The sequence below is a fragment of the Colletes latitarsis genome, chromosome 12, assembly GCF_051014445.1.
Source record: "Colletes latitarsis isolate SP2378_abdomen chromosome 12, iyColLati1, whole genome shotgun sequence".
Taxonomy (NCBI): Eukaryota; Metazoa; Arthropoda; class Insecta; order Hymenoptera; family Colletidae; genus Colletes; species Colletes latitarsis.
The window spans coordinates 17,618,247-17,644,433 of record NC_135145.1 but is presented as its reverse complement, the minus strand read 5'-3'; the positions used below and the strand labels follow the sequence as shown (position 1 = coordinate 17,644,433).

Genomic DNA, 26,187 nt, shown 5'->3' with positions numbered 1-26,187 from the left:
AAATTATTAAAAATCGAAAACGAATTTTTAAGGAAAATCGAGAAAGGGGGTAGGTGCCTAAATTTTTCGGCAAAAAAAAATTTCAAATCTTTCTGAAAAAATTATTTTCGATTGCGGGGGTCAATTACAATCATTTTTGGACATTAGACATACCCTTGAAATCTTACGTATTTTCGAGAAAAAAATTCCGTACCGAAAATAGAATCTGAGGCCTAAAATGGTTACCCAAAATTTCATGTAAATATTTGAAACATCATAACATCTGAACAAATTGGACGATTTTAATGTTCCAAACGGCAAACAACGCGTATTTAGGTGAAGAATATGTAGAAAATGCAAAAATATTCGAAAAGTTTATCCTTGACCCCCTAAAATGAGAAAACCCCCATAAAAATGGTCCAATTTTCAAACAGCCATAACTCCTATAATAGTGAATATATTTCAATGAAACTTTTTTCTGAAGTAGAGCTCCTGGGTACCTACAAAAAAGTATTAGATAACTTTTTTGTAGAGCGTCAAACAAAATTTCTAAAAATCAAAAACAAATTTGTAATAAAAATCAACAGGTAGATGCCCAAATTTTTCGGCGAAAACAAAAAATTTCATATTGTTCTGGAAAAATTATTTTCGGTTGCGGGGGGCAATTACAATCATTTTTGGGCATTATTCATACCCTTGAAATCTTACGTATTTTCGAGAAAAAAATTCCGTTCCGAAAATATGTATAATCTAAGGCCTAAAATGGTTACCCAAAATTTCATACGAATCTTTAAAACACCATAACTCCTGAACGGATTGGACGATTTTAATGTTCCAAACGGCAAACAACGCGTATTTAGGTGAAGAATATGTAGAAATTCTGAAAATATATGAAAAATTGTTCCTTAACCCCGTAAAGTGAGAAAACCCCCATAAAAATGGTCAAAACTTCAAACGACCATAATTCCTGAAATAGTGAATATATTTCAATGAAACTTTTTTCTGAAGTAGAGCTCATGGGTACCTACAGAAAAGTATTAAACAACTTTTCTGGAGAGCGTCAAACAAAATTACTAAAAATCAAAAACAAACTTGTAATAAAAATCAACGTAGTGGGGCCGTGAATTGAGATAAATATTATAGTATCTCTTGGCAGTGAAACTTCCTTATCCGCTACGATGTTGGTACAAGTCGAACCGGCGAAGGGCCAGTTCGAAGCGGACGATAAGAGCCCAGTGGCTTCGTAGAGAGCAACAGACGGAGACAGATAACTGCTTAACTGCGATAACGGTTATCAGACAGGCATTTTGTGTTGCACGTATGTTATCTGACTACGTGATTAACGCTCTTTATTTTTCAATTCCTTCTAATCGTATTTCATTCTTCGTCGAGCGGTGTATATCCTTATTTGGTTACGAGATAAGCAGGCTGTGAAACAAAATTAAATGTCGGAGGTAATCGTGACTTCGATATTGTTCGCGGAATCCCCACCAATTCCTAGAATTGCTTCGACGAAATTGCAACTACGAATGGAATCACCTGTTAGAAAATCGAACTAAGCGAGTGGCTAAGACGGGCCACGTGCGTTTTGTCAACGTACGACCCCTCTCAAGGAAAAGTTCCTTGAGAGCAGGAGTGTCATAAAGAAACAAACGGTCACCCTGGCGAAGGCATTCGCCTCAGACTGGAAAGAACGCATTCTTATAGCGACTATCGCCTGGAACGGACAAAATAAAGGACTAACAAGGGGAGGTCACGACCTATCAACCTGGGATTTGAACGAAAGGGTATAGCCGAATAAGGGGGTCAAATGTGCCCCCAAACCGAATTAAACGAATGATAGGTCATTCGATAGCTTATCCAAAAAAGACCATGTGTGCAAATTTTTAACCTGAAATCTCGACCGTGGGGGTAGTAATGGGGTGAAAACGAAAATCATGTATTTGAACAATTTCTCTTAACCTATTGAGTAAAAATATGTAAAACAATTCAGAGACACTTCGGGTACTGGGACACATATTTTGGGAGATTTTCAAATTTTTTGATCGAAGAACCAGGTAGTAAAAAATAAAAAACCGCAAAAAATGCCGAAAAATGCCAATTACGTATCGAAGGAGGCCCGGAACTACTTTTATACTTTTACAGTAAACACGTATTGCTATTACTATTATTCTCAATATTTTTCAGATTTTTCATTTTGGTGCGCCGCAGTGAAAAAAAATAAAAACCGACTTTTTCCTCATTTTCTGCGTATTAGAGTACCTTACACGTTGAATTTTTATGCATTCTTCAATATACGAGTGTTTTGTACACTGTTTAATGTTTCTATACTAAGCAGAATTACATAACAATTGAAAGAAATAAAATAAACCAACCGTTGAGCGTAACATATTCTAAAAAATCAACGGTGTTTTCAACGACGTCGTTGGCGCAGCGTTAGAGTATCCGACTGTGGAACCGCTGGAAGTTTTTTTACCGTATGTTCGAGTCTCTCTTTGGGACTGAGAATTTTTTTTTATTCGTTATTTTTTTTTTCAAATTCTAACTATATAACAATGGTTTATATTTATTTATAAATATTCTAAAGGCATTTTACAAATATTTTAACCTGAAATATGTATAAATATAATTTTGGAGCGTCTTTGCGTCCTTATTTTTTTTGTCAACCACGATTACTGTTTAACATCTCTCAAACTGAAATTAATGTGAAATGTTAGTTTTCAAATCTCTTACCTTTGACTATTGTGAATGGATTAGAACAGAAGATTCTATACTGGCTTACTATTACTTCTTCTCCCCCTTCGATCAAGCAGATCTTTCCTTTTTTTTCTCTTTCTTTGATAAATATGAATGTTTGCTACAGAGTAACTTGCTAAAGAATGATTAATAACGAAAAATAATCTTACGAAAAAAAAGGTTCCTAATAACCACAATGTACCAGAAAACTGTCATAAACCGAATTCTCAAATCACTTTGGATTTTAACAGTATATTAAATATTGCTATAGTTTAACAATATGTATCTTTAATTTTTTTGAAGTTATTTTTAAATGATGTGGAGATAAGAAAATCATCCTACGCAAAAATCGCTCCAAAATTATATTTATACATATTTCAGGTTAAAATATTTGTAAAATGCCTTTAGAATATTTATAAATAAATATAAACCATTGTTATATAGTTAGAATTTGAAAAAAAAAATAACAAATAAGAAAAAATTCTAAGTCCCAAAGAGAGACTCGAACCTACGGTAAAAAAACTTCCAGCGGTTCCACAGTCGGACACTCTAACGCTGCGCCAACGACGTCGTTGAAAACATCGTTGATTTTTTAGAATATATTGCGCTCAACGGTTGGTTTATTTTATTTCTTTCAATTGTTATGTAATTCTGCTTAGTGTAGAAACATTAAACAGTGTACAAAACACTCGTATATTGAAGAATGCATAAAAATTCAACGTGTAAGTTACTCTAATACGCAGAAAATGAGAAAAAAGTCGGTTTTTATTTTTTTTCACTGCGGCGCACCAAAATGAAAAATCTGAAAAAAATTGAGAATAATAGTAATAGCAATACGTGTTTACTGTAAAAGTATAAAAGTAGTTCCGGGCCTCCTTCGATACGTAATTGGCATTTTTCGGCATTTTTTGCCGTTTTTTATTTTTTACTACCTGGTTCTTCGATCAAAAAATTTGAAAATCTCCCAAAATATGTGTCCCAGTACCCGAAGTGTCTCTGAATTTTTTTACATTTTTTTTTACACGGTCGAGATTTCAAGTTAAAAATTTGCACACATGGTTTTTTTTTGGATAAGCTATCGAATGACCCATCATTCGTTCAATTCGGTTTGGGGGCACATTTGACCCCCTTATTCGGCTATACCCTTTGGCAGAGTTGTAGGGGCTGGTGTCCAAATGCAATCGGTAAAATACTAGACGTTTATGGCCAGCCGTTTGTTTAAAAAATGGCTTTAAAGTGTAAAGTTTCGAAGTCGTCGGATCGACGTTTTTTTTTTTTTTTTTTAAATTGTAGGTCTTAACGGGGGGAACACAAAAGTCCAATACGTTTTTGCCGTAACATCAATAGTTTAAACAAAAATTGCATATGTACCGTGTAGTTTGATGGTGGTTTTAATAGCCATGGCAGCCGTGGAGTTGACGTTGAGGAATTCGGCCCGGAAGACTGGAGTTCGGTTCCCGAAATTTTTAGAGCATTTTGTTTTGTTTTTTTTTCGCTTATTTTTGAATTTTTATTTATTTTTAATTTCAATTTATAATATTATGAAAAAAGTTGGCTGTTACAAATAAATGAAGTATTGTTATGGTTATAAATGTTTATTTTCACACATATTTACATCTCACGTATAAATACAAAAATTAGATAAGTATTTCATACGAGTTTCACAACGCATTGTATGATTTTTATCATGAAAACAAGAAAAACAAAATGGTTTCATACAGCAAGGGCATGTTATAAATGCTTGTTTTGTACAGAATTTTTTATTTTTCAGTTCGTGTAGAAAACATACAAAAAACGTAAAATTTAATTCCCTCCGAGCAAATCGTGATTTTTATATAACCACAAAAGCTATTTAAAGTTGTCCATTATTGTAGGTTAGAAATAAAAGTGAAAAAAACCAACATGGCGTCTGACAGACAATATAATAATGCTACTTAGAAAAATATTTAAAATTTTTATGTTTCGTCTCAAAATGTTTATTGAGAAATATATAAATTTCGTCAAAATATAAAATAACTGCTAAAATTGAACTTTTATGACAATATTTAATAAGTTTATATATAATAATATTTAATATGTTTGTAATACTTTTTTAAATATTTTTACGTGAACTTAGCAAACATATTAAATAAAGGCATTTTTTTAAATTTTGTTGCTAATGAATAATGTTTCGTAAAAAAAGAAGCAAAATGAAATAGTTTGCGAATCGTTCTAAATCTGCCAAAATGAAATGTTTCTGTCGTAATTGTTGCGAGACTAATGTTTCTGCCAGCATCATACTGCATATCGAGTTTCTATCTTCGAATTAAGTTTCAACCCCATTTTCGTGTCTTGGCAGCGAAACCATCGAAGAGACGTTTTATTCTCGTCGAAACGCTTATTATATCATCACAGTTAACGATTTTCATTCACTGTACAGTTTCTGTCAGCATATTTTCTAATTTTAAACTCTTTTCCTTCCAATTCTTTCTTTTCTATTTTAAGTTTCTACGTTAACGATCATTATTCTGTCATAAAAGTTCAATTTTAGCAGTTATTTTATTTTTTGAACAAACTTATATATTTCTTAGTAAGCATTTTAAGGCAAAATATACAAATTTAAAGTATTTTTCTATGTAGCATTATTATATTGTCTGTCAGACGCCATGTTGGTTTTTTTTCACTTTTATTTCTAACCTACAATGGTGGACAATTTTAATATTGTCTGTCGCCATGTTGGATTTTTTTCACTTTTATTTCTAACCTACAATAATGGACAATTTTAAATAGCTTTGTGGTTATATAAAAATCACGATTTGCTCGGAGGGAATCAAATTTTACATAAAGAAAAGTTTAATGAACGTTATCTTTATTTGCTCCAACGAATAAAAAATTATTTGATATCTTATTCATTGACAAGGTTATCCTAAAGTACTTGTAAGATGTTGAATGAGAAATCTGTCAGACGCCATGTTTGTTTTTTTCTACTTTCTTTTATTTCTAACCTACAATGATAGACAATTTTAAATAGTATTTATATGATTATATAAAAATCACGATTTGCTTTACTCGTCTATATTTATCCTGTTTTAAATTCTGTTTCTAAGTAGCATTATTTAATGAATTATGTAATTTCATATAATCATATAAAAATGACAATTTGTTTTATTCGTCTATATTTATCCTGTTTTAAATACCTTACATAACGCTACTTAAAAAAATACTTAAAATTGTTGTGTCTTGCCTTAAAATGTTTATTAAGAAATATGTAAAATGATTATTTTATTACACTCGTGCTTTAAGAGAAAAATTAAACAAAAGAGAGAATGCTTCGAACAAACTTAATAGAGAATTAAATTTTACATAAAGAAAAAGTTTAATGAACGTTATCTTTATTGTGAGAATATAATTAAGAAGATTGAATCTAAATTTTCATAAGTGTCTAATTTAGCAAGGTTGATTAATGATGTTAGTTTCTTTGTGTAAATATTTGTGAAGTAAACAATCATATAAAATATTGTAGATAAAACGAAACAAATGTGAAAATTATAATAGTAACCCATCGTGACATACAAATATGTACAGCGGTGTGCTTAATTTTTAAGAAATGTTGCATTATCCTGCAAGATTTATTCTTCTGTGATCGCTATTATTTCCTAAGCTCCAACAATAAGTACCATTTGCATCCTCGCACGATGCATCATGCATCTTGTTTTTAAAATAGAAAACTGTATTTATACTCCACTCCATAAATGAATTCTCCTAATCGGTCAGAGTGTGTTGAGTGTTGCAATACAAAACAGTGTTAAAACGAGTTCTATTTTCAAATAACTCCTACATTATTTCATTTGAGCGACCATATCCAGGCCCAGAAACAAATTTGTGGTTTCATTTAACATTTCTATTAATTCTATCTCTTGAAAATGAAACAAATTTTCAGTTATTTCCATAATAGAAACATTAATTAATATTGGATTATAAGTAACTGAATGTATGCAACTATTAGACGTCCCTATATAGATGCATTATGTGCAAATCCAGCACATTATATAATAGAGGATAAAAGAAAAGTGTTATTAATGCATCTTTTGAAAGAGTATTGGAAAATATAAGATTATTGCTCGTTAATTCCTAGTATTATGCTGTATAAACGTACAACAAATTACACACAGAATCGTTTTATAAGGTTGTTGTATGCCAGTATGTCTTATGATGTTTGTGCCAGTCTGTCTCATCATGTTTACGTGCATATCCACTTCATACAAAACTATAAAATATCACAAATTCCTTTCCTTAGTGATTTTATCGTTTATCCTGACTCATATCCAAACCTGAACACCACTGACTCATTTTTGTGAGGTCAAAATAAGACGAAAATCAAGAATACCAATTTGTTGATGGAGGCTTTGTTAAAAAGTTATTAACGTTTAAAGTTTCACTGCTACTGAATTTTTTTCTCGAAAATGCGCAAGATTTCGGGGGTATATCTATTCACCAAAAATGATTGTAATTGATCCCTGCAGCCAAAAGTATTTTTTTTAGAACGATTTGAAATTTCTTTTTTCGTCGAAAAATTTAGGCACCCCTGTTGATTTTTCTTAAAAATTTGTTTTTCATTCTTAATAATTTTGTTTGACGTCCTACAGAAAAGTTTTGTAATACTTTTTTGTAGGTAACCATGAGTTCTAGTTTAGAAAAAAGTTTCATTGGAATATATTCATTATTGTAGGAGTTATGGCAGTTTGAAAATTTGACCATTTTTTATGGGGTTTTTTTCATTTTAAGGGGTCAAAGAACAACTTTTCGAATATTTTTAGAATTTCTACAGATTCTACACTAAAATAGGCGTCGTTTGCTTTTTTAAACATTAAAATCATCCAATCCGTTCAGAAGTTATGACGTTTTAAAGATTCGCATGAAAATTCGGGCAAACATTTCTGGCCGGAAATTATATTTTCGGTAAACAATTTTTTTCTCGAAAATGCGAAGGATTTTGGGGGTATTTATAATGACCAAAAATGATTGTAATTACCCATTGTAACCAAATATAATTTTTTTAGTATGATTTGAAATTTTTTACTTTCGTCTAAAAATTTCAGTATCTATTCGAAGTTTCACACTTTTTCGATTTTTTTTCTAGAAAGTGCGTAGGATTTCGAGGGTATGTGTAATGATTAAAAATGATTGCAATTGACCCCTGCAACCGAAAATAATTTTTCCAGAACGATTTGAACTTTTTTTTTTCGTCGAAGAATTTAGGCATCTAATAAGATTTTCAGTAAGGAATTTTTTTCTCGAAAGTGCGTAGGATTTCGAGGGTATGTGTAATGACCAAAAATGATTGCAATTGACCCCCACAACCGAAAATAATTTTTTTGGGACGATTTGAAAAATTTTTTTTTCGACGAAAAATTTAGACTACCTACCCCTGTCGATTTTTATTTAAAATTTGTTTTTCATTTTTAATACGCTTGTTTGACACTCTACAGAAAAGTTGTCTAATACTTTTTTGTAGGTACCCATGGACTTTACTTCAGAAAAAAATTTCAATGGCATACGTTTACTATTGTAGGAGTTATGGCCGTTTGAATATTGGAGCAGTTTTTTGGGGGTTTTTATCATTTTACGGTGTCAAAGAACAACTCTTCGAATAGTTTTTGGTATTTCTACATATTCTTTACCAAAATACGCGTCGATAGCAATTTGAAACATTAAAATTCTTCAATCCGTTCAGGAGTTATGGTATTTTGATGTTGCACATGAAATTTTGGAGACATTTCTGGCCTCACGTTAGATTTTCGATATGGAAATTTTTTTCTCGAAAATGGTTAGGATTTCAGGAGTATATCTATTCACAAAAAATGATTGTAATTGATTCCTGTAACTAAATATAATTTTTTTGTTATAATTTGAAATTTTTTAATTTCGTCTAAAAATTTCAGTACGTACTCGAATTTTTTTCTCGAAAGTGGGTAGGATTTCAGGGTTACGTCTATTCACCAAAAATGATTGTAATTGAGCTACGCAACTGAAAATAATTTTTCTAGAACGATTTGAAATTTTTTAATTTCATCGCAAAATTTCACTCCTTCTAGAATTTTCTTCTCGAAAATGCACAGGATTTCGGGGGTATGTCTGTTCACCAAAAATGATTGTAATTGACCCCCGCAACCGACGATAATTTTTCTAAAACGATTTGAAATTTTTTTTTTTCGTCGTAAAATTTCACACTTTCTCGAATTTTTTTCTCGAAAATGGGTAAAATTTCGGAGGTATGTCTATTCACCAAAAATGATCGTAATTGACCCCCACAACAGAAAATAATTTTTCCAGAACGATTTGAAATTGTTGAATTTAATTGTTAATAACTTTTTAACAAAGCCTCCATCAACAAATTGGTATTTTTGATTTTCGTCTTATTTTGGCCTCTGGAATCCCTCATTAAAATTTTTCCCAGGTGTGGCCGAACACCCTGTATAAGATTATTGCTCATTAATTCCTAGTATTACGCTGTATACACAGAATCGTTTTATAAGGTAATAAATACCTATTATACTCAAATGCGCGTGGGTGGCAATACGATTCGGTTTCAGCGTCGATAATATTGTCCTTTGAATGACTGATAATCGAACAGACGTCTCGTAATTAAATCTAAAATCGTTTAACCGTTCTAATACATAAACGATCATGCAATCAACGATTTCTTACGCATAACGATCTAAACTAAACCGAATGGAGGAAGGATAATTAGAAATTACTGATAATAATCAGTCTTTCAACGGTTTGTAAACCGTATTTTTAACAGAGATTCATCGCAATGAAAAAAAATACAGTTAGACGACCTGTAATACAATTCGTGAGTAAAAAGGCCACGCGTAGCAAGGCAGAATAAATAAAATATCACGGAACGCGCGGAGCAGAAAAATAATACTGCCCCCCCCCCCCCCCCCCCGAAGACGAACGAAGCAGAGAAGTACAGTAGAGTGGACATTTTGTTTATTAGAACGCACTAATGACGATTGCATCGTCGATTCTGTTATTAACCCAATTAATATTTCCACGTACGCGTAAAAGCATGATCGTTCATAACCTAAAATTCGTATCCTCGCCGGTTCTACTTTCTAATCAAGGCCATCGAACGTACCCGTAGTGTTCGTAACGAAGGCTGTTTAATGAATAATTATAACACGTTGCCGTGGGTTCCGCAATCGCGTGCCAATTAACGTAACAGAAGTAACAGATTAACGAGAATTAATACGATTCCGATTTTCTAGCACAAGTGTTCCGTAAAAGTGTAACGGCCCGGCCAGAGGGCGCTCGTCGACTGCACTTTCTTTCATCTGTGAGCTTTCACACCTCGGCCAAGTGGCCGAGGTACAAGTTAATCAACTCCCCGACACCGCATTCTCTGTTTCCTTCGTCTGAGGGTTGTCTGTCGTCGTTGACGAGCGCGCTAATTCTCGAGGGAATTTAACAAGTCTCGCTAATTGCGACGCCGACGAATTCTTTACCGCTCACTTTCTACGCTGCAAGAGTACCTACATTACAAAGCATATCACCACTGATATTTGTTAAGATTTTTATTATTTAAAAGAAAAATACAGAGAGAGTGACTTAACGCTGGAAATTGTACGGCATCGTTGTTTTTCTAGTTCTGTTTAACTTAAGTAATTGTTATAACCTGTACAGATATATTTTGCGTACGTTATTTAATGGTTTTTAGTAATATACAGAGTGTTCGGTTACCTCTGGGGAAAATTTTAATGGGAGATTCTGGAGGGCAAGATAAGACGAAAATCAAGAATATCAATTTCTTGAATGAGGCATCATTAAAAAGTTATTAATGTTTAAAGTTCCGTCAGTTTTGAATTTTTTTCTAGAAAGTGGGTAGGATTTCTGTTGAGAAATATCAGGTTCTCTTATATAGGAATTGATTAAATAACTATATATAGACAATATTTAAACGTTAAACACAACCACTTTAATTATTCATTAGATATTACATAGTTAAACATAAAATACAGTGATGTCGACCATGTGGCTCGAACAAGAGACACGGGAATCCCCGCACTATCTCTAACCTTATAGGTGTCGCCACTTTGGCTGCGTGCTCATTGCCGCCAAATTATGAACGGTTCAACAATTTCGGGCCAAACAAATTTCTCGAATTTTTTTCTAGAAAGTGGGTAGGATTTCGGGGGTAGGTCTATTCACCCAAAATTATTGTAATTGACCCCCGTAACTGAAAATAATTTTTCCAGAATGATTTGAAACTTTTTAATTTCGTCGAAAAATTTTATACCTTCTCGAATTTTTTTCTCGATAATGGTTAGGATTTCGGAGGTATGTCTATTCACCAAAAATTATTGTAATTGACCCCCGCAATCGAAAATAATTTTTCCAGAACGATTTGAAATTCTGTTTTGCGTCGAAGAATTTGGGCACCTACACCTTATCGATTTTTCTTAAAAATTTGTTATTCATTTTTGATAAATTTGTTTGACACTCTACAGAAAAGTTGTTTAATACTTTTTTGAAGATATCCATTGGCTCTGCTTTCGAAAAAAATTTCAATGAGATACCTTTGTTATTGTAGGAGTTATGGCCGATTGGAAATTGGACCAGTTTTAGGGGGTTTTTCTCACTTTATGGTGTCAAGGAACAACTTTTTCAATATTGTTAGAATTTCTACATATTCTCCACTAAAATACGCGTTGTTTGCATCTCGAATTTTTTTCTAGGAAGTGGGTAGGATTTCGGGGGTAGGTCTATTCAACAAAAATTATTGTAATTGACCCCCGCAATCGAAAATAATTTTTCCAGAATGATTTGAAATTTTTCAATTTCGTCGAAAAATTTGACACCTTCTGGAATTATTTTCTCGAAAGTGGGTAGGATTTCGAGGATATGCGTATTCACCAAAAATGCTTATAATTGACCCCCACAACCGAAGATAATTTTTTTATAATGATATGAAATTTTTTAATTTCGTCGAAAAATTTCACATCTTCTCGAATTTTTTTCTCAAAAGTAGATAGAATTTCGAAGGTATGCCTAATGACCAAAACTGATTGCAAATGACCCCCGCAACCGAAGATAATTTTTCCAGAACGATTTGAAATTTTTTAATTTCGTCGAAAAATTTAGGCATCTTTCTGAATTTTTTTCTCGAAAATGCACAGGATTTCGGGAGTATGTCTATTCACCAAAAATGATTTTAATCGACCCCCGCAACTAAAAATAATTTTTCCAAAACGATTTGAAATATTTTAATTTTATCGAACAATTTTTCGACCTATTCGAATTTTTTTCTCGAAAGCGCGTAGGATTTCGGGGATATGTGTTTTCACCAAAAATGATTGTAATTTACATCCGCAACCACAAATAATTTTTCCAGAACGATTTAAAATTTGTTAAATTCGTCGAAAAATTTGTCCACTTATTTGAATTTTTTTCTCGAAAATGTGTAGAATTTCGGGAGTATGTGTATTCACCAAAATTATTGTAATTAACCGAAAATAATTTTTCCAGAACGATTTGAAATTTTTTTTTCGCTTAAAAATTTAGGCTATCTACCCCCTGTCGATTTTTATTTAAAATTTGTTTTTCATTTTTAATACACTTGTTTGACACTCTACAGAAAAGTTGTCTAATACTTTTTTATAGGTACCTATGGGCTCTACTTCAGAAATAAATTTCAATGACATACCTTTACTATTATAGGAGTTATGGCAATTTGAAAATTGAATCAGTTTTTTGGGGGGTTTTTCTCATTTTACGGTTTCAAGGAACAACTCTTCGAATAGTTTTGGTATTTCTACATATTCTTCGCCAAAATACGCGTCGATTGCCTTTTGAAACATTAAAATCCTTCAATCCGTTCAGGAGTTATTGTATTGTAAAGTTGCGCATTGCAAATTTTGGAGAGACATTTCTGGCTTCACGTTAGATTTTCGATATGGAAATTTTTTTCTCGAAAATGGTTAGGATTTCGGGGGTATATCTATTCAACAAAAATGATTGTAATTGACTCCTGTAACTAAATATAATTTTTTTTGTATGATTTGAAATTTTTAAATTTTGTCTAAAAATTTGAATACCTACTCGAATTTTTTTCTCAAAAATGGATAGGATTTCGAGGGTATGTCTAATGATACCAACTGATTGCAATTGACTCCCGCAACCGAAAATAATTTTTCTAGAACGGTTTGAAATTTTTTTTTTCGCCGGACAAATTAGGCACCTATCCCCTAGGTCGATTTTTATTTAAAATTTGTTTTTCATTTTTAATAAATTTGTTTGACGCTCTACAGAAAAGTTGTCTAATGCTTTTTTGTAGGTACCCATGGGCTCTATTTTAGAAATAAATTTCAATGACATACCTCTACTATTATAGGAGTTATGACCGTTTGAAAATTGGACCAGTTTTTTGTGGGTTTTTCTCATTTTACGGTGTCAAGGAACAACTCTTCGAATAGTTATGGTATTTCTACATATTCTTCGCCAAAATACGCGTCGATAGCATTTTGAAACATTAAAATCCTTCAATCCGTTCAGGAGTTATTGTATTGTAAAGTTGCGCATTGCAAATTTTGGAGAGACATTTCTGGCCTCACGTTAGATTTTCGATATGGAAATTTTTTTCTCGAAAATGGTTAGGATTTCGGGGGTATATCTATTCAACAAAATGATTGTAATTAACTCCTGTAACTAAATATAATTTTTTTTGTATGATTTGAAATTTTTTAATTTCGTCTAAAAATTTGAATACCTACTCGAATTTTTTTCTCGAAAATGGATAGGATTTCGAGGATATGCCTATTCACCAAAAATGCTTATAATAGACCCCCATAATCGAAAATAATTTTTTCAGAACCATTTGAAATTTTTTAATTTCGTCGAAAAATTTCATACCTTCTCGAATTTTTTTCTCGAATGTGGGTAGGAATTCGTGGGTATGTCTAATGACCAAAACTGATTGTAATTGATCCCCGCAACCGAAAATAATTTTTTGAAAATAATTTGGAATTTTTCAACTTAATTTTTTAATAACTTTTTAACGAAGCATCAATCAACAAATTGATATTCTTGGTTTTTGTCTTATTTTGGCCTCCAGAATCTCCCATTCAAATTTTTCCCAGGGGTGACCAAACACCTAGTATAATTACTAAGGTTTATTTATTGTAAGCATTTTAAAAAGTGTTTTAAAAAGTGACCACTATGGCAGTCAATGTGTTAAAAAAATTGTTAGTGAATTTTTAATTTCAACACCGTTTTAGTAAACTTCAGAGCATTTAGGTATCCTAGTTCAATTTATTTTCTAATTATATATCCTATCAATGGCCAGATTCTATAAACAGATGCTTTACAATTTTAGAACGAAATGAACAATTTATTGCGAGGAAAGGAGAGCTCGATAATTTTATTGAACATACAGTAACTCATACTGAAAATCGTCTAGCATCATATTTTTTCTAGTTTTGTATATAGGACACTTTTTATAAACAAGTAACTATTATAACCTATACAGAAATATTCTACGTACTTTAATGATTTCATATACAAAATAATGTACAGTTTCGTATAAAAACGAATGAAAATTAATGTTTCTAGTAACATGTAGCAAAAAGAACGTCATACTAAAAGTCGTCCATCTGTTTTTATTTACAGAATGTAATGTTCTTTCTGTTTCACTAGATTTATTAACCACAACGACGCTCTGCTCTCGCATCGTCGATGCACAACTAACCTAACCTTAACCGTAACGGTCCCCGCGTACGCGTAAGGCGCCAAAATTTGAATTAGCGTTAGAATATCTACAAAAACTTGAACATTAATTTAAAAATTAATAATGACATGATTAAAAAATATATAATTACTAGGATTTATTGATTATAAGCGTTTTAAAAAGACGTTGTAGGATTGAATTGCCAGTCATCAGTGACCACCATGATAGCCAACATGATGAAGAAATTGTTAGAGAATTTTTAATTTCAACACCGTTTCAAGTAAACTTCAGAGCGTTTAGATGCCCTATTTCAATTTATTTTATAGTTATACTGTGGTTTACAATAAATTAAAACATGTTTTTCGGTAATGGTAAATTACTTTAAAATTTTTCTCGATCCCGATAATTTCGTTCATTATAAGTCAGAAAATAAAAAGTCGTTCGTAATTTATATTTACTTAAATATTTCTTTATAATGTTCGCTAAATTAACTGTACATAAAATTGTTGTCCTTTGTCATTAACTTGATTTTTCCTTTTTGTTTCAGGTAAGTCGTGACAATTTAACATAGTCGAATCCACGATTAATCGCCAAAGAAATTTCTCATCACAGGTATTTATCATGATTATTTCCGTTTTTTTTCGCAAATTATAAAGCAAAGGCATACGTTTATTAATTTAACAAGTTTCGAAATTGTAGATTCGATCCTCTTCCGGAATAGAGTATTAGGATTGCTTTTCGAAAAAATTGAAAGTCTTTTGTAAGGTTTGTGACATAAAACTGTAGATTAATAAAAGTAAAGCTGTTTTATTGAAATACCACAAATGGCTAAAAGCAACAGATTAACGATAGAGTGGTAGAAAACTAGACACAACAACAGCAACTTCAAGGTTAGGTAATTTGTTAAAATCTGATATTTTCTAAATTTCATTACGAAAGTTTCCCTTTAATCGGTTCAATTAAATTTTTTAATAATTTCAATCTTCCATAATTCTGAATCTTTCGTACTCGAGGGCTCGAGTCTACTAAAAAGGCATTACCTTTTCCAAAAATTAGCAATCTGACGAGTTCGACTCGATCTATAGAGATAGCCATTTCGGTCAACCGATTCTGCAGTACGTTTTCGTTTCAAATAAATAGTAACCCTTCCTAATGTTACAAGATTTTCGAAGCGAACCAATATTTTCTCAGCTAGTTAACTTTCCATTGAGGCCGATTGTAGATAGAGAGCGCCACCTGGTCGATCGGTGAGGGCGCCACCTGGTCGATCGGTGAGAGCGCCATCTTGGTAGTCAGTCGTCACGCGGTACGCGAGGGAAAGGTATATGTGAAGTCTAAAAGTCATCTTGTGTAAACTATTTCTTACTTCGGTTCAACTCCAGTCCACACTTTACAACTGCAATAACATAATCGTTGAGAGGGATGTTTTCTAGCGAGTCGATGGCTTGATTTTTAGTTGGGAATGATGTAGAGCTACTACATGTAGATGTGTTCTTTCTGTTTCACTCGATTTACTAACCACAACGACGCTCTGCTCTCGCAACGTCGACGCACAACTAACCTAACCTTAACCTTAGCAGTCCCCACGATACGCGTAAGGCGCCAAAATTTGAATTAGCGTTAGAATGTTGCCACAAAAACTTAAAAGTTAACTCAAAAATTATATATATTTAATATTTTGTTGGATGTTCTTTACTATTTTTCATAGCTTTTAATCTATCATCCATCGATTTTTCGAGATTTTCAATACAATCTCTTGAAATTTTTGTCCACTCCATCAACAACGCATTTTTTAGGTTTTGCTCATCGCTAATATGGTAGTGTCTTATTCTAGTTTTACATTTTCCATCGTGCTTAAATTGAGTGATTGATAATTTTGAGATCCGCTTAAGTTAACCTTACTTTCATCCATAGAAAGCACATTTTTCCAAAAGCAAAAATTCATGCTCAGTATATTTGTGGAAACTCTAATCTTTTAACTTTATTTACTACTCGTTCATGGTAATTGTTTTTTCGCAAAAATCTAATATTTTCCGGATGAACTTTCTCTTTCAAATTAGTTTCTATGTCTGCATTAATTTTTAGTACACTTTTCTTGGAATCTTCTTCTATTTGGCGTGAAACATACCTTCCATCATATTCATTTAACATTTCCTTATTACTTTTTTTTCTTTCGTTTGCAATATCTTGTTCTTGATACTGAAAAGAAAAGCATAGTCCATAACGGAGAGTTCCTACAAATACTATTATTTGTCAATAAAACCTTCCTGAAATTCAAAAGCAAAGACCTACAAACGTAAACATCTAGGCCCTAGAGTATCTCATTTACAGCGCCATCTGGCGGGTCAGGTGTCGAATAGCAGCGAAACTATGCAGTTTACATAGTCGAAGCATCTCGAGATAATAGTTTTGTTAGTCACGTGTAAATTGTAAACTTAAAAGAAAGAATATATCGCGATTAATAATACCGTGTGTGATTAATAAACCCACCGTCTGTCTTTGTATAATTTTCGGAAGAAATCTGACAAACTCTAGCCAAGCTACAGGATCATAAAATGTTTACGTTCGCGGCTATAATTAATTCGCTTTTCGAATCGAAAGTGCTCCGTTCAACGACCACGCGGATAATAATAGATGAATGGGACGCGTACGATGATATCGGCTCGTATAAGGTAGACACGTAGGTCCGTCCAATAAAATCGATGCAGCGAAAAATAGTTCATCGGTGTTCATCGATAGGCGGCCACGTGCTTTGGCAGCGATGTGCATATTATTGTGCACATGCTGAGTGGACGTCGTGTCGTTGCACGTCTGATGAGGTCCACAACCTGCACGGTCGTCTAGTGGTCGTCTATCGACGTTGATGTCGCTAATTGTCGTAAATTTATGACCTTTGGCGACGGGGGGAAAAAGAACGTCGCGAGTACGTTGCCATTGTCGCGTCGGCGAAGATCAAAGTCGAACAAAGAGATCGTTCGAATACTGCGGGATATCTGCAGAACAACGTTATTCGATGACCTTTGCGTGGCCCGAAGATTCTGTTTCAATTCAAGTTATTAGGTTGGTGCGTATGAAATGTCGGTTTTATAAATTAAACTGATGGATATGGATAAGTGATAATATGATTATTTGTTCTATTTGTTTCATCTTTGGATAACAGGGTAGAAGTGAGACGATAATTTTGAATACAAATTAACATAACCTATTATTGGCACTCTGTGGCCGTTTTTGGTACTAACGGGATACGCGCCAAATACAAACCTGTTTACTCATTTCCAACAGAAACTAACCACGACTAATATTTTTTAAACGTGGTATACTGAATCGAAATAATGTCCACGCAATTTGTTTTATTTGTCTATATTTATCCTGTTTTAAATTTCTTAAATAATGCTACTTAAAAAAATACTTAAAATTGTTATGTCTTGCTTTAAAATGTTTATTAAGAAATATGTAAAATGATTAGTTTATTGCACTCGTGCTTTAAGAGAAAAATTAAACAAAAGAGAGAATGCTTCGAACAAACTTAATAGAGTATTAAATTTTATGTAAAGAAAAAGTTTAATGAACGTTATCTTTATTTTGAGAATATGATTAAGAAGATTGAATCTAAATTTTCATAATTGTCTAATTTAGCAAGATTGATTAATGGTGTTAGTTTCTTTGTGTAAATATTTGTGAAGTAAACAATCATATAAAATACTGTAGATAAAATGAAAAAAATGTAAAAATTATAATAGTAACCCATCGTGACATACAAATATGTACAGTGGTGTGCTTAATTTTTAAGAAATGTTGCATTATCCTGCAAGATTTATTCTTCTGTGATCGCTATTATTTCCTAAGCTCCAACAATAACTACCATTTGCATCCTCGCAAGATGCATCATGTATCTTGTTTTTAAAATAGAAAACTATATTTATACTCCACTCCATAAATGAATTCTTCTAATCAGTCAGAGTGTGTTGAGTGTTGCAATACAAAACAGTGTTAAAACGAGTTCTATTTTCAAATAACTCCTATATTATTTCATTCGAGCAACCATATCCAGGCCCAGAAACAAATTTGTGGTTTCATTTAACATTTCTATTAATTCTATTTCTTGAAAAAGAAACAAATTTTCAGTTATTTCTATAATAGAAACATTAATTAATATTAGATTATAAGTGACTGAATGTATGCAACTATTAGACGTCCCTATATAGATGCATTATGTGCAAATCCATAATATGATAATTTGCTCTAGTTGTTTCGTCTTTGGATAACAAGGTACAAGTGAGACGATAATTTTGAATACAAATTAACATAACCTATTATTGGCTCTCTGTGGTGGTTTTTGGTACTAACGGGATACGCGCCAAATACAAATCTGTTTACTCATTTCCAATAGAAACTAACCATGACTAATATTTTTTAAACGTGGTATACTTAATCGAAATAATCTCCACGCGATTTGTTTTATTTGTCTATATTTATCCTGTTTCAAATTTCTTAAATAATGCTACTTAAAAAAATACTTAAAATTGTTATGTCTTGCCTTAAAATGTTTATTAAGAAATATGTAAAATGATTAGTTTATTGCACTCGTGCTTTAAGAGAAAAATTAAACAAAAGAGAGAATGCTTCGAACAAACTTAATAGAGAATTGAATTTTACGTAAAGAAAAAGTTTAATGAACGTTATCTTTATTTTGAGAATATAATTAAAAAGATTGAATCTAAATTTTCATATGTGGCTAATTTAGCAAGGTTGATTAATGATGTGAGTTTCTTTGTGTAAATATTTGTAAAATAAACAATCATATAAAGTATTGTAGATGAAATGAAAAAAATGTGAAAATTATAATAGTAACCCATCGTGACATACAAATATGTACAGGGGTGTGCTTAATTTTTAAGAAATGTTGCATTATCCAGCAAGATTTATTCTTCTGTGATCGCTATTATTTCCTAAGCTCCAACAATAACTACCATTTGCATCCTCGCAAGATGCATCATGTATCTTGTTTTTAAAATAGAAAACTATATTTATACTCCACTCCATAAATGAATTCTTCTAATCAATCAGAGTGTATTGAGTGTTGCAATAGAAAACAGTGTTAAAACGAGTTCTATTTTCAAATAAATTCTACATTATTTCATTTGAGCAACCATATCCAGGCCCAGAAACAAATTTGTGGTTTCATTTAACATTTCTATTAATTCTATCTCTTGAAAAAGAAACAAATTTTCAGTTATTTCTATAATAGAAACATTAATTAATATTAGATTATAAGTGACTGAATGTATGCAACTATTAGATGTCCCTATATAGATGCATTATGTGCAAATCCATAATATGATAATTTGCTCTAGTTGTTTCATCTTTGGATAACAGGGTACAAGTGGGACGATAATTTTGAATACAAATTAACATAACCTATTATTGGCACTCTGTGGCCGTTCTTGGTACTAACGGGATACGCGCCAAATACAAACCTGTTTACTCATTTCCAACAGAAACTAACCACGACTAATATTTTTTAAACGTGGTATACTTAATCGAAATAATCTCCACGCGATTGTACACATTTTTCCTAACGATTATTAAATTTTAATATCCCGGATCGAGCAAAATTATTATTTCTAGAATCTAAAAATTTTTAGAACGCTGTTTTTATACTTTCCTCGTTTCGAAATAATTTATCATTCGAAAAGTGGTCTTGAATGTTTTAAAAAGTGAAATGAATTTGGCGAAAGTGAATTATATAATAAATGAAGGTAAAAATGCTTGACTTTGCTTCGTGCTAAATTAAGTGTTACTTTACGTGTTGGTGTATTTGACCTTGTTTACAAGTTATAGCATATTTCGTGAAATGAATTTTTTACATCCGCAAATCTGAACTTTGTATTATTTACTGCAATATAATTTTTAACTTGCGATCAAATCGACTTGATTGGATTTAATGCGTTATGTGAGGGCCCTTCGCAGGAGCCACTAACAAGCGTCCCTGAGCATCGACGTTCAGCAGCCACTCATACGTGGCAGCAGCGTCGATCACGTGAACTTTCTGTTTACATTTCCCGCCAGGATCTCGTTAAACCGGGTAAAGAAAGTCATTCTTAGATATATTCTACGATATTCTAACTATCATTAATAAATTGAGCACGTATTTTAATCAAAATAAATTTCTCATTTTTTACGAATATAACAGATGCGTTTTGATACTTCTGATCGTTAGGTTTGCACCACATTTACAATGGAATAAAATCGTGAAAAAGAAATTACACGTTAATTTTTCAAGTGATCGTTGTAAAGAAGAGATTTTATCTTTAAATTCATGGTAGTTTTAGATAAGCTAGATGTCCCAACTCAGACCTAACCTAACATAACCTAACCTAACTTAACCTCAGACCTGACCTTTCACCCAAGTGTCTTGACATTTTATCTTTAAATTCATGGTAATTTTAGATAAGCTAGATGTCCTAACTCAGACCTAACCTAAGGACCTAACCTAACCTAACCTCAGACCTGACCTTTCACCCAAGTGTCTTGACATTACAAGTTGATAATTCTATATGAAATATGACAATTTATATTTATTTAAATAAATACATAATTAATTAATTTAACTTAATTTCTGTTTCTGTCGTGTTTTTTTTTTACTTTCGATTATGAAACATATACAGGGTGTTCGGCCAACCCAGGGAAAAATTTTAATGGAGGATTCTAGAGGCCAAAATAAGACGAAAATCAAGAATACCAATTTGTTAATGGAGGCTTCGTTAAAAAGTTATTAACAATTAAATTCAAAAATTTCAAATCGTTCTGGAAAAATTATTTTCAGTTGCGGGGGTCAATTACAATCATTTTTGGTGGATACACATACCCCCGAAATCCTATCCACTTTCGAGAAAAAAAATCGGGTAGGTTCTGAAATTTTTCGGTGAAAAAAAAATTTTTCAAATCATTCTAAAAAAATTCTTTTCGGTTGCAAGGGTCGATTGCAATCATTTTTGTTCATTACACATAACCCCGAAATTCTACGCACTTTCGAGGAAAAAATTCCTTACTGAAAATCTAATTAGGTACCTAAATTTTTTAACTAAAAAAAAAAATTTCAAATCGTTCTGGAAAAATTATTTTACCAGGGGTGGCCGAACACCCTGTATATCTAGCTATTAATAACGATCGAAATGCAATAAACGTTCTCCAGAAATGACAATCGCCGTTAATTATGAGCCATTATCAACGCCTTCCTAAGAAATGTATATTTTTGTCATTTGCTTCTCGACATTGAAAGAGTTTGAACGCACAATATCCTGCAGCATTCGCTCTTTGCTCTTTCCTTTCCTTTCATTCGTTTCAGTGTTGCTTATTGTATCCTTCGACAGCTCCGCCATTTTGCTTTGTGCCCCATCTAAGCCGATGTACGTGTATACATATATGTACTTGCTAGGCGTTTCAATATCACCATTTTTCTCTCGTTTAATTCTCTATTTATTGTCCTTCTATCTTTTCAAATATCTGTTTTCTTTCTTTTCGTTTTCACGCCTGAATCATTCAGTTGCTCCTTTTTCTTTTTTACTATTTTATGTCTGCAGCACTTTTCTTTGGATCTTCTTTTATTTTACATGAAACATACTTTCCATAATATTTAACATTTTCTCATTACTTTTTTTTGTTCTGTTTGCAATACGATTTTCATTCATCTGTTTAGAACATATTGCACCATAGTTCGACTTTTATTTATCATTTTTGCTATTTCTCTTTGGGAAATCCCCCGATTATAATAGAAAACTCCAATTCGTTCTTTTATCGTTGTTTACCTTTTTCTATCTTTCTTTTTTACTAATAACGCTTAAAACGTGTACTGAAATTTAACCTAACACTTAACGAGGAGGATAATATTAAAAAACAATTGACAATACATTTTTTAGTTCAAGGAATCCCCGTAATGCTACAGATAGACAACTTTGCAACTTTTAGTGTGATCTCCATTTCGTAGATGTCACTGAAGAAATTAATTTTCATTCCCTTTTATAGAAAACTATACATTATTTTTTTTACATAGAATCATTAAATAAAGTCCGTAATATATTTCTGTACTGTTTATAATAGTTACATATTAGTAAAAAATATTCTATATATAAAATTAGAAAATGGACGGTGCTGGACGATTTTCAGTGTGAGTCACTGTAAATAGATATGGAATTCATTGATTATTCATACAAGGAGAGTGATCGTCTGCTGACCATCCGGTGTCACGACGATTCAAAGAAACATTTCAATCTTGTATCGCAGACAAACGTTTGATTCTGTTGGAAATCAGCACTACTAAGAATAGAGTGCTACTTAGTACTTATAACCAGATGCAACGAGAACTGACACGAAATATAAACGGAAAGTTCACGTGATCGACGCTGCTGCCGCAGATGAGTGACTGCTGAACGTCGCTGCTCAGGGACGCTTTGTAGGGGTCCCTAAGAAGGGCCCTCGCATGACTATGATCATAGAATGGTCAAGGACAATTTGTTTCATTTCTTTATCTTGAAGTAAGGGAAAGGGACTTTCTTTAAAATAACTGCAGGAAAATAGTCAGATTTTTTAGTATTCGCTGTACTTTAACGTTTGTCCTTTTACCTTTCACTGTCCTTAAAATTTTTATTCTTCAGTTTCACTTCAGTGTTATAATCATTTCTTCTATTTGTTTTTTTTTTTATATTTGTAAAAAAAAAATTTTGTGTATTTTATCGACCATGTCCTCTTCGGATTTTGAACACGACTATTGTCTCCTTATTTACATTATTATGTAATAATATTGAGGATGAATGCTTTTTATTTAGAAAATTAGCTTTTTCTTACTATGTAGGGATCTGAACATTACGTTTCGGCCCTGGTCTGATCGCTCGCGTGCAGCTGTTTATATTTACCGCCAGGTCTCATTGAACCACGTATTCCATGAGAAGGAGGCACAGCGTGTTTACATCCCCACTCCTGGTGCAGTCCACTGACTCACAGGATTGGTCGAAAACGGCGATGAAGATCGGTGACAGCCAATCAGCGGGCTCCAGCAAGAGTGGGGATGTAAACACGCTGTGCTTTCTTCTCGTGGAAGGACTAACCTATTAGTACGTGGCAAAAGCAAAATACATTTTAAGTACCATAAGTTAAGCTTCTTTAGAATACATCGAAAGCCAAACCACAAGTTTCCAAGACGTCCACTCTCGTATTATCTCGTATTATTCCTTTCGTTTCTTTCAATAATCATTTTTAGACGGCTTCTAAATACCTCAGTTCATAATGGTTATTCATTCAATGAACAGAAACATAAACACTCTTGACCATCTCTCGTTCAGGCTTGAACTTACAAAAGAACTTTTGGAAACCCATAGGAAATCAATTCAATCCTCTCGATCAAAAAGACTATCAGAAACTCCAGCCCCTGAAAGACTGACAGTAATACTGTTGGATCCTGAGTTGCGGGATTAAGAACAACACTTTACTAAAGAGACGTGTAGGTTTATTAGATTGTTACAAGACGCCCACTTTCGTATTATCTCGTATTATTCCTTTCGTTTCTTTCAATAATCATTTTTAGACGGCTTCTAAATATCTCAGTTCATAATGGTTATTCATTCAATGAACAGAAACATAAACACTTTTGACCATCTCTCGTTTAGGCTTGAACTTACAAAAGAACTTTTGGAAACCCATGGGAAATCAATTCAATCCCCTCGATCAGAAAAACCATCAAAAACTCCAGCCCCTGAAAGACTGACAGTAATACTGTTGGATCCTGAGTTACGGGATTAAGAACAACACTTTACTAAAGAGACGTGTAGGTTTATTAGATTGTTACAAGATGCCCACTTTCGTATTATCTCGTATTATTCCTTTCGTTTCTTTCAATAATCATTTTTAGACGGCTTCTAAATATCTCAGTTCATAATGGTTATTCATTCAATGAACAGAAACATAAACACTTTTGACCATCTCTTGTTTAGGCTTGAACTTACAAAAGAACTTTTAGAAACCCATGGGAAATCAATTCAATCCCCTCGATCAGAAAAACCATCAAAAACTCCAGCTCCTGAAAGACTGACAGCAAGACTGTTGGATCCTGGGTTGCAGGATTAAGAACAACATTTTACTAAAGAGACGTGTAGGTTTATTAGATCGTTACTGCAAGTTCCGCACATTGCTACAAAAATGCGCGTTGTTTATATAAGGGGTGAGAGATAGTGCAATGCTTGGCATATGGAATGAGTAACTGGGCACAGGAGGCTAGAAAGGCTGAAATTTGGAAACTATGACTAGGATGATTCTAATGCGGTATCTATGTTAGCTTATGAGTTAGTCATACAGCAAGACATTTTATAGAAACGATCTCATCGGCAAAGGAAAAAGCCACTAAAAGTTGTGTAGCATGTCGCAAAAGACTGCGACAGAGAAAAGAGACATTTTGGTGCAAAGACCGTGGTGTAGGGTTGTGCTTCAATGACTGTTTCAAGATTTACCACACCGAAGCTAGATTTTAGGTGAGTTATAAGTTTTATTTTCTTCCGGCAACAATTATATTTTAACATGCAAAACAGAAAACTGTTCTTGACATCTTCTGAAAATTTCATTAAATTAGGTTCTGTATTTTTTGAGATATTACAGTTTTAGTTACACCCTATAGAAAGTAGCTTAAGTAGCTGTTTAAATTAACGCCAGTAGGGAAGGAAAGGAGGTCCTTAAATCACCGTTTGGGAGGTTAAGTTACGTTAAACTATACGTGTAAAGTGTATGTATATTTAACACTAGAAATACCGACAGTTGTGATGTATAACACAATGAAAATAAGTGTTCATTCATTCTCTTCAAGAGTACCGCAAATTTTAAAAAATTCAGTTCAGTAAATTTTTTACAATTTCTATTAGAAATTATGAATGGGTCACTTAGACCATTTCGATAGTTAATACACTGCAATGTGGAAAGAAGAAGTTTCATATTTATTCTAATGAATCCAAGTGTTCGATGCAAATGAAATGAAGCTGCGTTACAAACTATTACCATAGCAAATACTAGTATTAAAATTCTGTGTTGTATTCTACTTGATAACACTTTATTAAACGTTAGAATACCAGGTTGTGTGGACAAAAACAATTGGCTATTCGTAGTGTTAGACTAAATGGGAACACTTTACGTGTTCGTGCAACTGCCAAAAATCGGAATTTCTGACTAGGGAAAAGCACTATATGTAGGGTTGAAAAAGAGAGAAAGGTGGGGAGACAGAGAGAGCTTCCAAAAATGAGTGGTCAAGGTTCAGGTGTGAGTCAGGATGAACGATGAAATGACTAAGGAAAGGAATTTGAGATGTGTAGTTTTGTATGAAGAGGATATGCACGTAAACATGATGAGACATTCTGGCATACAACAATCTTATAAAACGTTTCTGTGTGTAACTTGTTGTACGTGTATACGGCGTAATACTAGGAATTAATGAGCAATAATCTTATATTTTCCAATACTCTTTTAAAAGATGCATTAACAACACTTTTCTTTTATCCTCTATTATATAATGTGCTGGATTTGCATATAATGCATCCATATAGGGACGTCTAATAGTTGCATACATTCAGTCACTTATAATCTGATATTAATTAATGTTTCTATTATAGAAATAACTGAAAATTCGTTTCATTTTCAAGAGATGGAATTAATAGAAATTGCATAGGACTTTTGCCCTGTCTCCGACGAAGATTGAAAAGTGACTAGCGACGAATCAACCTGTGGTTCCC

The 26,187-nt window shown here is 32.7% G+C and overlaps 1 protein-coding gene across 8 annotated transcripts in view; it reads left to right on the top strand.

Annotated features, from left to right (window-relative positions):
* Mical (Molecule interacting with CasL) overlaps nt 1-26,187 on the top strand; it is a 223,137-nt gene that overhangs the window by 117,887 nt on the left and 79,063 nt on the right. For 2 of the 8 annotated variants that reach the window (XM_076780077.1, XM_076780075.1), the window contains exon 1: nt 24,823-24,942. The exons of 2 other annotated variants lie outside the window; for them this stretch is intronic. In XM_076780077.1, coding sequence (XP_076636192.1) covers nt 24,902-24,942 — 41 coding nt within the window. In that variant the 5' untranslated portion in view covers nt 24,823-24,901. Of the gene's footprint in view, nt 1-15,674; nt 15,694-24,822; nt 24,943-26,187 lie in introns of those variants that run through there. 4 more of the 8 variants (XR_013080867.1, XM_076780076.1, XM_076780080.1 and 1 more) reach the window with 3 other exon arrangements.